Source organism: Denticeps clupeoides, chromosome 16 (genome assembly GCF_900700375.1).
Source record: "Denticeps clupeoides chromosome 16, fDenClu1.1, whole genome shotgun sequence".
NCBI classification, from domain to species: domain Eukaryota; kingdom Metazoa; phylum Chordata; class Actinopteri; order Clupeiformes; family Denticipitidae; genus Denticeps; species Denticeps clupeoides.
In genome coordinates, this window is record NC_041722.1 from 12,371,523 (window position 1) to 12,386,058 (window position 14,536).

The 14,536-nt window shown below is 43.5% G+C and overlaps 1 protein-coding gene across 3 annotated transcripts in view; it reads right to left on the reverse strand.

Annotated features, from left to right (window-relative positions):
* tub (TUB bipartite transcription factor) overlaps nucleotides 1-11,203 on the reverse strand; it is a 42,727-nt gene extending 31,524 nt beyond the window's left edge. For all 3 annotated transcript variants that reach the window (XM_028956859.1, XM_028956858.1, XM_028956856.1), the window contains exon 1: nucleotides 11,012-11,203. In XM_028956859.1, coding sequence (XP_028812692.1) covers nucleotides 11,012-11,067 — 56 coding nt within the window. In that variant the 5' untranslated portion in view covers nucleotides 11,068-11,203. The remainder of the gene's footprint in view (nucleotides 1-11,011) is intronic.
* Nucleotides 11,204-14,536: the final 3,333 nt, after the last annotated feature.

Consider the following 14,536-nt stretch of genomic DNA (forward strand, 5'->3'; position numbering starts at 1 on the left):
GTGGTGTAATGAGGTGAAACGAGTCCATCGACACGGCCCTTTTGGTGTGAGGGAAGAGGAGTAATTACAGGCACAATCTCATTTCACAGAGCCCATGGATTCTCTTGTCAGCCCCTATCTCCACCATGATTGCTCACCATAGCAACAGGCTCCATGGGTACCTCAGAGACTGGGGCAGTGGAAAGAGAAGCTCCAGATGAAGAGCTGAGCTCCAACCTGCAATTGGTCAAATAAGCAGTCTGAGCATCTGTCCTTCTCATTGGTTGTAATCTTTTTAAGCGGCACAGCTTTTTTTATTTGTGACTTCATGAACACCTGAAAATCAGAAAACATATTGCAGATATTTTCCTGCACAGGCTGATGTTCCTGTTCATCTTGAACCCTCCCTGAACCTGAGGACAACAACTGCCTGGTCAGAACTGATGTTGTTCCAGGATGGCCATCCTTCTGAAGCAGCTTTGAAGGTGTTTACTACTGGATGTTATTCTAACTGCACAATTGTCCTATTTTTTACTTCAGCTAACATGCAAAATTAGATAAATGAGTGTGTGCAGTTCACTAGTGTAACGAGAATGACCATTAATATGAATCCGAGAGATTTGCCCATTTGCAAATTTACATTCACAGTACCTAAAATTAACACATATAGTGCCAGATGCACACGACAAAAGAAAAACTGTGCTCAGCACAGCTACTTTTGACAACAAAAGACTTCTAATCAGAGTTACTATGAGCCAGACGCCAGCCACATAAATTGACCTTTGAAATATGAGACGTCCAATTAAATAGGACAGGATGTTGTGTGCCGTCAGCTCAGCATAGAGGCACTGCCTCTTGGTCAAATGTACAAAGCAGCAGTTTTCTTTAGGTGTGGGCCTCTAAAATATCAAAGCAATTTAAGGCAACCCGGGCCAAACCGTTTTTCACACTCCTCAGGTAACACGTCTTGAACGTCCTCTGACCTGTAGTGCAAAATGCTTTTGTTCTGTGGCTCCCAGTCATGCAAAACACATAATAAATCACAGCCATTCAGTTACAGTCATAATTTTAATAATTTATTATCTGTCTAAAAGACATTGGAAGTCCTTTATTGGACAGCCCCAACATGAAAGTGTTCTTCTTCCCATTTCCGGTCCAAACCATGACTACAATGTTTGCCATTCTGCTGTTTGGGCCTTAAGGGAGGATGACGCACTATTGACAACAATTTTTCCACTCAAGGCTATTTGAAGGCACCATGGGTCCCAGGCAAAAGGGATCTGGTGGGACCTTCACCAGGTCAAATCACGCCTGATGCCAGGGCTTGCTGCCTGAGGGACCGCAATTTGTCTGTATATTACAGCTGGATGACTTCTTAAGCTAAAATGTGTAAAAATGTAGTTAAAGAAACCAATAGGTTTATTTGTAGAATTGTTGCAGATAAATTAAAAAAAGTGTAAAAAGTCACATTTTCATCGTATCATTCATATGGTGGCATTAATGAAAACTATTCATTGTCTCAAGCCCACCACAGGGTGGACACACACCATTCACTCACACGCTCTCTCCTCCGACATGTTAAAGATGCGAGGCCATGTTGCTAACTGCCGTACCACTGCCTGGCTTTTGCAAAAATCAATAAAAAGGGGGAAATACAGTTTCATTCTCCTGGTATGAGCACCTCTTTCCCATATCCCATTTAGCACAGAATAACCTGCCTGACGGGCAGTTTGGAGGGGATGAGCGAGGCTCCTGGGAAATCTAAAGAAATCTGCCACACAAACAAATGAAATCCTTTCTTTGCCAGGCACGGCAGCAAAACGCTTCGCTCCAAAAACGCGCTGTCACATCTGTATGCCGTGTGGGAACACGTTCCTTGGTAACAGCTATCAGGCAGTAGTGACATGATGTAGGCTGGCTTCTGTAGAGAGCTTGTCCTTTTACTCAGCGCATGAAAGGGTGTGCACTTTCAGAACAGACTCGAAAATGCCAGCTACTGGAAAACAGACACATTTTGAGAATGTGAGTTTGTAAGAAACCGTTGTTTCCATCAGCGTTTGGCTGCTGTTTTGGTGGAAAACTGGTTGTCAAGGACTGGCAGTTCACTGTGCGGTACAAGACAGCCAGAGACAGCAGAAATAATGTACTTCTGCAGCACATACACACAAATTTGAACTATTGTGGTCATAGCCTGGGTAAGAACAAACCACATGACATGAGGTGAGGTGAGGTGGAAGCAGAGCTACAAAGAGAGCAGCATATGAAAAGATCCACTTTAACTCACACTGACATCGCAGATATTTCAACATCTCCCCCTCGCAAAAAAAAATAATAAATCACAATAGCAGTCAACACAGTTGCTTCTCTGACTCTTCCAGGTCTGCCTTATAAATTATTTGGCTCTGACCGTGAACTAGAGGTTTTTACCAGAGGCCTGGGTGAGAGAGATCACATTGGGACAACCATACGTTAGACTGCATATGTTATAAAACACATCTGTTTTTTTAAAAAAAAACTGACATCAATAAAAAGTGTAATGTTCAGATGCGTCAGAACTGCTTTCAGGCACGATGCAATTCTCTAGATATAAAAACTTCTGAAATGAAAAATAGCTCCATCTGCAATTTAGCTGTTGCCATTGTTGCTAAGCAACGGCATTCAGACTACAGTCAGGTAGGTACCAGATGCACCAAGCTGTGACCAGTAAAGGCAGGCAAAACAACCTCTACATAGAGGCTGTGTGCCTCTATGTGTGAGGTCATCTAGTGTCCTACTATCAGGTGGTAGTAAACTGATGAGTGTCTCCAGGGGGGAATGTCCCTGTAACTACTGATTGCAAGTCACTCTGGATAAGGGCGTCTGTTAAAAGCCATAATTGTAAATTATCTTTGGAAATAGCTCCAATTACATATAGCCCAAAACCTTAGTAGCATCATGCCCATGTTCCAAATATCTGATCTGATATCAATACTGCAGTAAAACAGTCATAATTCATAAAACATTCAGAAAACTTGCAAGGCGAAACTGGATGTATTTTTTTTTCATCAAGAAAAGTCATACTCCACCATCATAAATGAATGAAATCGAAAGTCAAAGTAATTGTTGGGTGGTGTGTCAGCTTTCAAGTAAGACTTTTCATTGAATAAAAAAAAAATTCAAATATCCCTGCAGAGAAATGTCACTTCAATAAGGTGTGTCGATGCAAGTAGTGCCACATCAAACTGATGAATATATACATAATACGCATAAAACTATAAGATAAATGCATGAGTTAGCACAGAAAGGGACAGCACCATGTCCAATGATCTATTTAAATGATTTCTCAGAAAAAAAGACAGCTGAATCAAGTCTTAGTCCGCTGTGGGTAAAAAAAATGACTTGTCCCTCCCTACTGCCGCTCTGTAGTGCAAGTAAGCATAACAAAGCGTTTTTAATATTCAGAGCAGATCATAATTGGCAACGTGTGTAATCAGGCAGTGTGGAGAACCTGTCTTATGCTGCAGAGGATTCAGAAAATGGCATTTTGGTTTCAGTATGTACGCCTACGCTGACGGGCCAAAAAATGTTTGTGGTTTGGTGATTCTCCCGTTAGGGGTCGCCACGGCAAATCAAGGGTCTCCATTTCCACCCATCCTCTGCCTCCTCCTCTTCCAAACCAACCCCTACATGTTAACTGGGCCTCCTGCAATCTCGCCTCTCTCTGACTCTGTCTCCAAAAAATCCAACCCTAACTGTTAACCTAATGCACTCATCCTCATGATGCACACTATATATTATCAATGATAATATGCTCCTTACACTAGGTCCATGTGGTGAAATGGCTGCATCATCCCTCACACAGAGGGAGCAAGCCTGAAATCAACCAGCTGTGTTTGAAGGAAACCCAAGGAGCCATGACGCCTTTACATGCGCTGATATAGTTATTGTTAACATATTGTAGCAGTAGCTGTTCGTTTCTTTTTTTTATCTTGTTCTAGTTTGGGCTCTTCCCTTAAGGGGTCGCAACCGATCAATCATCTCTATCTTCTGCAAGTTCCAACGTCCAAATGATAGTGATTCTATTCCATGTATTGTGACTGCATTTATACAGAGCAGTTATGGAATTACACAGATGATCTGTGTTAAAGGGGTTGAAAAGCTTCTACACATCGTTGAAAGGCGGGGGGGAAATCAATTCAGAAGACTTCAGCACAGAAGGGTTTATTTCTTGAGCGTCATAACTGCTGTAAATTCATTAGCGCAAACCTCTTCAGCACATGGCATTAAACTAGAACAATGACACCCAGGTCCTGGAGGCTTTTTATTCCTGCCAGGGTGTCGTCCCGCTCTCTGTAAAATATAGCTCCCCGCCCCATACTGTTCAAAGGAATGACTGTGATTATAATGTCAGCAATTAATGACCTTTCACAGTGCAGAAAATGAGTCAGGATTTCCCTGAATGGCACGGAGGTAGAGACCAGCACATGGTTGAAATGTAGCAGCAATTTCAGTAATCTGTTTTCCCATGGTCTACTGAAGCATTAGGCGTAATATGCTTTTCCCCATCATTTTTAAAAATAAACACTTTGTGTGTGTGTGTGTGTGTGTGTGTGTGTGTGTGTGTGTGTGTGTGTGTGTGTGTGCTGAATCAACAGCACAGACAACTCCTGTTGATATTTTCTTTAAGGTGAAGTGTTAAGGCTTTAGGCTCAGATATAATCAGTACCATTGGAACCAGCAAAGATGTAAAACTGTGTGTATGTGTGCATGTGTGTCAGTAGGAGCAAACACTCTCCCACCGAAAACACATCACTAATTACTCAAATCAGATCCATGATTTCGGTGTCAAATCCAAACACTTCCTCTGCTAAAAAAAAAAAAAGCGAAGAGTTTCTGCCACACGCGTCAGAACAGCATCCATTTATTCAGTGCTGCCGGGCTGTCAGGCATCAGGGATGAACGGAGGAAATGAGTCAGAATTAAGGATCACAGTGTGTTTCCTTATTCGAGTCTTAGCTGTGAAGTGACTGAAAAAAATGAAAAGCTGATATACAACCAGAATGCCACCGACTGACAGCTGAGTTTCCTGAATATTTACTGAGGAAACCACAGCAATGAGCAATATTTTGTGCATGACACTCTTATCCTTTGCAAGGTCTTCTTTGGGATCAGCTGCACTTCATAGGGACGCTCAGCGCAGAGGTACTAGCTCTGTTCTGCTCTGAGATCTTGGTTCATTGAATTGCTAAGATTGTTGGGGGACATTTTCAGACAAGAGCAGAATAAGTCAAGTTGATTTGGCATCTGACAGAAGAAAAAACACTTCACATCAGTCTTAATCTGCCGCCCTGTCATCTTCCCCCCTTCATCCTACTGCTTTGTAGCTTCGGTCTTGGTCCCTCTGTAGCAACCCGACTACACAGCCTACACAGATTGCTGCAGACCAATGGAGAGAGATGGACAGAAAAAGCCCTTACAGAAGCCACTGTGCACTTCTGATGCTCTAATAAGAATGCTTTGCACTTTACTTTAAATCCAAATAGTGCTTTTGTATTTTACACTAATGTGACTCTTATCAGTAATCAGGAAAATCAACATGGCATCAATGTTATTATTATTCATCACTAACATCAATTTATTCTTTCATTCCAAGTACACTTGCCTCAGGTTAAGAACTCTTTATATACTGGCATCCAAAATGCTCTTAATTAAAAATGAAAACGAAGAGATTGTCATTGTGAAACACTGCAGCACAGCACAAGGTGCACACAGTGAAATGTGCCCTCTGCTTTTAACCCATCACCCTTGGTGAGCATTTACATCATTTACATTTACATTTACGGCATTTGGCAGACGCCCTTATCCAGAGCGACTTACAACGTGCTTTCAAGTTACCATCGATGAAGAGATCAATTCCGGTTCACTAGGACACCAACTATATGAATACATCTATTTAATTCACTCTGATGTAGATTCTGTACACAAAGTTTGACAACAAGAAAATTACAATTTAATCTAAATATTCTTTAAAGAGGAAGGTCTTGAGCTGTCGTTTGAAGGTGCTCAGTGACTGAGCTGTTCTGACCTCGAGGGGAAGTTCATTCCACCACCGAGGGGCCAAGACGGAGAAGAGTCTAGATGAGCAGTGGGCAGCCTTGACAGGCACCCGGGGAGCAGTATGTGGGGACGGTGCTTTGCTCAGTGGCACCTCAGTGGCAACTTGGCGGATCGGGATTCAAACCAGCAACCCTCTGATTACGGGGCCACTTCCCCCACTGCCCACTACTGCCACCACTACATTCTAGATTTTGCGCAATGAAAATGTCTCATTCAATGAAATGTAACTGCAAGATCTGTTTACTTCTGAACTGTACACTTTTTACGAAAGATTGGTTGTTGCTTGTGATTCAGATTAGCTTTCATTTTACTAACCTGAGTTTAAAGAGCTTAACAAGGTGTTATTTACTGCATCTAGAAAGGAGATGCTTTCTCTCTGCTTAACCCCGCTGTGTTTTCTGTTCAGCCGACAGGTAATCTATCCCCGTCTTTACATCCGCTTCCATTCCAGTGAAAACAGCCTGACTGGGACTGTAATTAGAGCTACGAGTGGTGTTCCTTGTCTCAAGCCTGTCTCCAGGGTAATGTGGCTTATTCACACTCTCCAATCAAGCGGACCAGAAGACCAGCTGCCTTAAAAGTGCTCTTAGAATTCATTACTTTGGGACAGAGGAGGGATCGAATATTTTTTTTTACAATGGCGATCCAATTAACTGTGGATCCATGGACATGGACAGTAAATAAATTAACCTCAAATCAGGAAGCAACATTAAAAAAAGAATTATATGAATTACATATGAATTATTCCTAAATGATACTAAGAATCCCAACTAAATCCATCTTATCTGTCAGTAAGGGCTGAGCACATGAGGAGCACAGGAAGAACCCCTGATGGGCATGAAGTTCCCTGACCTTGGATGTTTGATCACAGAACAGGAGGGTTCGTTTTGTCTCATCTTGCACAGCGTGGTTTCCGCACAAACAAGTATCAGGTGAGTCAGTGGCAGACAGTTGAAGCCAGGGGTCAAAATGCTTGAGAAAGGCCCGGAAACCCATCTTCAGCTAACTGATGGCACATACCCCCGAGGGCCCTGGATCACGCTTCTCAATCCACCCACTTTAACCCTGAGTCCCTCTGTGTTGGCTGGCGATAATTTATCAACATGATCAACAGCAGTTATTAGGATCATTATATTATTGTTTTTATTTTATGGAAATACTTTTAATTAATGGATAGATTGCCCATAAAATAAATTGAGTTTTGGCTCTGATGCAAACAGAATCTGAGTGCACAGTCTACTCTACTACTAAGTGACAAGTAGTAGAGCAGCAGAGGAATGTAATTGGTCAGAACTTTGAAATGTCCTACTTACCACAAGCTCTGTGGTTTCTGTCTATCTATAAATCGGTCTGTATATGATCAGTTGAACATCTATTGTTGGCGGACAGACTGGAGCAGCTCCAGTGAAGTTTCAAGGTTTTTCTAGCTAACTTTTATAGCTAACAATCATTCTCAGCATTGGCCCAGGAAGAAACAACCTCTCGTGCTGTTTCCTGCTGAGCCGCGCTGCCCTACACAAAGACACCATCACTCTGCTGCTGAGACACGTCTTATCTCAAATCTGCCAGAATCAATTCTGTGTGAATGGAATACTAACTATTCCAATAAAGCAATGCATTTCCCAACGCAGTTCACCCTGAAACGAGTCTTTGCTGTTTGGACATGAACACACACACTTCATTTAATATTGCTTCATGTTGCACTGTAATAGCTGGACATATTTCTAATGTGCCTGTAACAATGGGAATGAATCTAAAGCGTTGTTTGCATGAGCTGATCCTGATCCAGTTAAGTATCTTGTGTTGATTTTTCCTCGTGTGGATAAGAGATTGGTATAAATGAACTGTCCTGATTGTGTACACTCTCACAATTTAAATAACCGCCACTGCCTACTCAGGGCCGTGGCTGCCATCCCGAGACACAGTGCGGGGGGCAACACAAGGCAGGGCTCCAGCCCACCAACAACTTAGAGTCATATAATTTAGCCCTTTAGTTTATACATCCAATTTCTTTAAAAAGGCAATGGAAATTCTTCCCTATATGAGGACAGTGGCTTGTTGGTGTTCACGATCCACTGGCTAAAATCTAAACAAGGGACAAGTGCATATTTCATAGTGTAAACAATGGTGCGTTTATTAATTTATACAGGGAAGGGCTGTTTTAATGGTGTATGGGTGAGCTGTATTGATGCAATAATTTATGGAAGACTAACATGAGAAAATGCCGGCACTCACAGAGATGAGTCCCAAAGGAGTCCCACAGGCAGACTGAGCACACACACACACACACACACACACACACACACAACTAGTCAATCTGGAGCTCACAGTGAATCTGAAGCCACATTATGGGTGCAGTGAACGTAGTCCTTGTAAATCTGCTGCCCGTGTATCTGACAGGGGTCGTTCTTTCACCTCTTCCCCCCGTCCCGGAGTCGATAAGAAAAGGCCACTGTTATTCACTCACCGCACGTAAATCCAGCTGCAGGATCCTCCCGAGGAAGTCGAAGACATACTGACTTCCTGTGTGGGCAATCTGTAATGGGGTTGAGGAACAACTCGACAACAGTGCCCAGCAGCTAAAGCCAACGATTATTCATCTGATGTGTGTGTCATTTTACTGTTCATTCATCATTATCAGCACAGAATCCTTGCTGAATTCTCTTTTGATTTTGAAAATGTAATATCAAAAATAGCTTTAAGATTGATCCAACTTTGTTTGAGTGATGAAAGTGTTATCATATATGCATGGTATGTTTCAATCTTTCATGAAAAAAATTCAATCATTCATAATATTCCAAACAGAATCCACAAGTGCATGTGGACCATGCGATTTTAACACAGCGGATTCATTAACCCTTAACATGGGCTTATGAAACATGAGATGGCTCACATCCCCCATACCCTTGTCATCCACAGTGCAAGGCCGCGTCCGTCTGTGACGCAGACGCTGCCCTCTCTCCTGACACTCGGCCTAGACCCCAACGCTTGCACGTGCACACAGAATATGATTCATGCATCCATGCAGGAACACCGGTGCAATTTCCACACCATCTCACCAAGCCACCACACAATATAGTGCAGGACAGAACATAGGAGTCAAGTTGGCGACAGCCACACCCATACCTGCCGGGCGCTCCAGCTAAACAAAAGGGGCGTCGTCTGGCTATGAACTTTTGAGGCCAGCATTTCGAGCTATTTTACTATGTAAATTCTGTTTCATGTGTCTTGTCTTCAGTCTCCCCCTTCAAGGTTGCCTGGGTGATTTGTATCTATACCAGTGCGGTTCTGATTTGACCATTATTCTTTTTCTTTTGTTTAGTTTGTCTCTCCCACATGCCACTGGCACGACAGTGACTCTTTCTGTGCTCATTGCCGTCTGTTTTAATCAGTAATGCATGAAAACGATGCCTCCCTTGTGCCTTATCGTGTGGTTGTACACACTTCAGCGGGTCTGCTATGTGAATAAACAGCATCTTCATGGCCAGTGTGCGGCTGCCACACCTCTTAGTAACACTTTGATGTGATCAAGGAAGTCCAGGCCATGGACGTCGCACATCCAAGGCACGAGGAGCCTGGCGGAGCTGTAGCATTTGACATGGATGAATGGGGACAGACACATTTAGGTGTGACGGGATAATGAACCCGGCTGCCCTTAACTGTATCTCCCACAAACACCTTGGCGCCCGGGCGCAGGATTGATGCACTTGCTGGTGTGTGTGGCGGAGTATTGCGCGCCACGCACTTCAGACCCCCACAGGCAATCTTACAAATCAGCATGCCCACCGCAGCCTCTGCACGCGCATTCTAATGTCGCCCAGCACGATTTCATAATGAGCCGGCGGGCCGCCGCCAGGAATGTCGAACAGGGAAGAAAATAGTTGGCACTCACCATTACCAACCCCTTCTTGTCTCAAGACAGGGAAAAAACAAAAAACAAACAAAGAAGCCGAAAATTGCTGTTACCCTGGCACCATTTCGAATGAAAGAGAGCTTCTCACTCACACACTCGGAGTGGATTCACACAGCGGTGCTCGGCTGAGGGGGTGGGGTGTTCCCATCACTCCAGCAGTGGTCCGCGGTGGATGAAACCTCCTTCAAAAGAGATGAGGGAGCCGCCCTGTCGCTCTGAAGTACAGAGGCTCCCCACGGGCTTAATGAAGCTTGCGCTTCACCCGCCATCCATCGGCCAGGTGGAAAGCCAACAGCAGGGTTGGGGCGGCTAGTGTGGTCGGGATCCAGCGGTGGTGAAGAATGGGCCATCGCGGAGCTCACCGCACAGTCTCCCTGGATCGCCCAGCGCGGCTGCAGAATACCAATGACAACCAGAGGCACCACAAGCAGCATGGCACCTCCGCTCAACTTTCCCATCCATCCGCCACCACCACCAGCCCCCGGGCACCAGGCTTCCAGGCATCTCACTTTAAGGATGGGCCTGAGAATTATGTGCTCCATCAGCACAAGGACAAGGGCAGTTCAACACGGGGCAGTGACACACATTAACTGCGGGGTCGAGCAGAGTGCGTGGCAAATGGGACGTTAAGGAGCAGAGAAACATGATTCAACAGGCTCCAATGCTCTGTGATGCGTAAATCTGAGCCGCTGCCAACTGATCAAATGTGCACTTTTAATCCAGACCAACACCGGCAACAATGACAATCATCTATTTGAAGGTGGACGAAAAAAATGTGGAGTCACATGGAGTCTGGTGACAATAATAAGTTTGACACTTGGCTACTTTGCGACTGCATCACGCACATCTCCTGTTTAACTTGCCCACGAACGTCTGCTGTGAATCAGAGCATCAAATGTGAGTAATTTCTCTGAATTCTCTTTTTTTTTTCGTCACAGTTGTTCACAATGTGCGCCACCCTCATATATGTAAAGCTATATTCATAAATCTATTTATGGTCTAAACCGTCGCCTCGTGTCCTACCTGTCGTAACTCCAGCGGCTGTACGACATGCTCTTGCTGCTGCCCACTGCATCCATCACGGCGGGGAAGCTGCAGCTTCGGTCGGATCCAGGAAGGAGGACCGCGCTGAGCAGAGGAAAGGAGAGGAGAGGAGGGAAGAGGAGGGGAGAGGAGAGGAGGGAAGAGGAGGGAAGAGGAGGGAAGAGGAGGGGAGTGGAGGGGAGAAGAGGGGAGGGAAGAGGAGGGGAGAGGAGAGGAGAAGAGGGGAGGGCTGGATGTGGACGGGAGGAGGGTTGTACCATTCCGGAGCGTGGAGGGAAAGTTGATATCCTGCGTGACGCGCAAGGGATCCTCGTCTCCTCGTGATGTGTGAAGGGGGTTGCTTATTCACCATATTTATCATATCATACGCCCGTTCATAGATTGTTTATTCAAAATGGCCTTATTACCATTGTTTATTCCATTGTTTATTTTACATTTAGACTGCTTCACTGTTACAGAGAAACAGAGTGTTGTTGTGTGCATGTGTGTCTGTGTGTGTTTAGGGGTTCTACAGGACACCTTATGGGCCACATTACCAAAGATTATTTACTCCAAGGGGCCACTGGCATTTTCTACTATCTCAATTCATCATAAATCATAAAGTGAAAACTCCACCATGTTGTGTTTTGTAGAGGTTCAGCCCACCACATGTCAGTCACTATAAATCCTGACAAATGCTTGTGCTATTTTACTAGTTATTAAGTTGCTTTATTGTAATGTCGTCTTTGTTGCACTTTGACTTTATGGATGATGGCAGAAATGTCAGCGGTCTGATCTGTCGTGATCAGTTGAGTTGTAGTGAAAGTGAAGTGATTGTCATTGTGAAACACAATGACACAATGAAATGTGTCCTCTACTTTTAACCCATCGTCCTTGGTGAGCACTGGGCAGCCATGAAAGGCGCCTGGTGAGCAGTAGGTGCTTCAGATTACGGGTCCATTCCCTTAACCGCTAGGCCACCACTGATCCTCAGTAAGATATACTTAAATATGAATTATAAGGTCAGCACCTGCACCATGTGTCACCATTTTATTGGCCTTACAGATATTTAAATAATTCATGTGGTTGCATGTAAATGGGCTGAAATAGAAAAAAATGACTTTTTTTTAAGTGTTATCTTAAACTGCTTAATGGATGCATTTAAATTATGCTCAGCTTTTGAGATGACAGCATCTCCTCTAGTTTACTGCTTTCTCTCTCTCGCTCTCCCTCTCTCTCAGACCTGACGGTGGTGAGAATCCGGCACGTAGCCTTCATGGTAATGAGGTCGCGTTTCCAAATCAGCCGCTTGGATGTGTTTCTGAAGGCGGACTGAATGCCAAATGCAAATTGACATCTATCAATTGGGGACAGTCAATAGCTGATGGGATTTTTTGGAAGAAGTGGGCCCGAGTGCACCCTGTGCTCCTGCAGTTCTGATGAAATGACTGGGACTTCAAAATCGAGGAGAAAGTAGGTCTCACTGTTTGATTTGAGTGGCATGCAATGCAGGCAAACAACATTTTTTTTTAAATGTGTCTGTAAGTCTTTATTGCCAAAAGTGTTTTTGCTTTCTTGTATTTTGTTCTTACAGGCAGATAGTTGAGGAAAGATACAATGAGTTCAACATGCACATAAATATTTTTGATAATGAGGGGTAAAAGAAATCTATGCAACATAGAGCGCCGTCATTCACGTGAGATGAGGACAGGCTCTCGCATCTGAATGTTGCTGTTTGCATTAGAATACTGACACTTTCTGCCTTCCATTCAGCTGATGTGAGTGTTGGACAGACTGGGAATCTGTCATTATCAAGGAAGCATCATGCGTCATCAGTTCAAGCTCATGTTCTGAGTATGTGTCATCTCCTTTGTGTTTTTCATTGTCATTCATTCACTTCCCTCTTCGCTTTCACACTTAGTTGCAATGACCGTTTCAGCATGGTTCATTTTCACTGCATATTTTTAAAAAGCTGACAAAAGAATGAATTAATGTTTCTGTAGAATATATTAAAGTAAAACTTTTCATGTCTGTCATCCACCTATTTCCCACCTCTTTTCCACTCTAAGTATGGTGTAATCTATTATTGCTCCTGGCCAGTCAGTTTTAGCCATCTTAATGAGTTTTTAAATTACATCCTGTAGCTGAAAAAGGTCAATGAAATATCATAAAGATGGTGGTGGGAAAACAATCTTGTAGAGGCAATTCAGAGGTGGGTGCAGATGAAGGCCGATTGTTATATTTAAAATGTTTTAAGAATCATGGAAAGAAACTTCAAAAGAAAAGATTATGCATGTTTCTCAGTATGGATACACAGAGGTCCAGAGCTCAGTTAAACAGATACTGTATGTAAGATTAATTTTTCAGCATTTAACTTGGAAAAACAATGTGCAAAATATGTTTTCTGGAACAAGCTATTGCAGTGGCTCCCACTCTGCCCATGACAGTCAGCAAAACTCATGTATATAAATCAACCTCATTATTTACAGTATCTCACAGAGTACACCCCTTACATTTTTATAAATTATTATATGCAACTTACAAAAATGGAGGGATATTGTGAGAAACGTGGATGAAAGTGGATGAAAGTCATACATACAGTGTTTGTTTCACATCAGGCATTTTTGGGATAGGGAGGCAATTGTATTGGGGTGATAGACACACCTCATTTTGTGTTTTCCATCTAGTGGTCTCACTGTGTACAGGTGTGCCTTATATTGGGGCCAATACCAAGAGACAACATTTCTCGATGTGGCATCAATTTGAACAGTAAGTCATTCCAAGTTCATCATTCAAACAGCCATGAACACACAACATCACTCAACGAACGAGCAGCGTCACCTGGCCATGGCATGCCTTCGGGTCGGTGGCAGGCAGTCAGATGTTGCTCGAGAACTTGATGTGTCTCAAAGTGTCATCAGCAGACTTGCATCAAGACACAGAACTACTGGCAGAGTTTATGACAAACCCAGGAGTGGAGCCCCACGAGTGACAGACCTGCAATGATGACCAGTTCTGTTCATTGAAGACAACGCATCATGGCAGAATTGTCACAGCTCGACTTCAGGAAGTTGGAGTGCCTCATATGGTCTGGCCATCATTGTCCCCTGACCTGAACCCCATAGAACATGTCTGGGACCAGTTGAAGCAGAGACTGAATGATCATACCCCACCCGCACGTGAACTGCATGTAGCTTTGTGGAAGAGCGGAATGCATTGCCTCAGAACAACATCATGAGGCTTGTGAGGAGCATGAGACATCGCTGTCAAGTTGTCATTGAAAACACTCGCTACTGACATTGTACATTTTTGTTATTTGGGGCTATGCCTGTTATTGTCTACATTTTTTAGGTAATAAATATTAAACTAATGAAAATGGTGTTTCTTCTCATACATTCTTAGTAATATCAAAGGGTATATTAACTTGGGACAATACTAAAGATTTGGCACTTTGATACAATGATACATGGTAAATTTGCTGTCCCCTAAAAATAACTAAACACACAAGCAACTGCTAAACTGCTG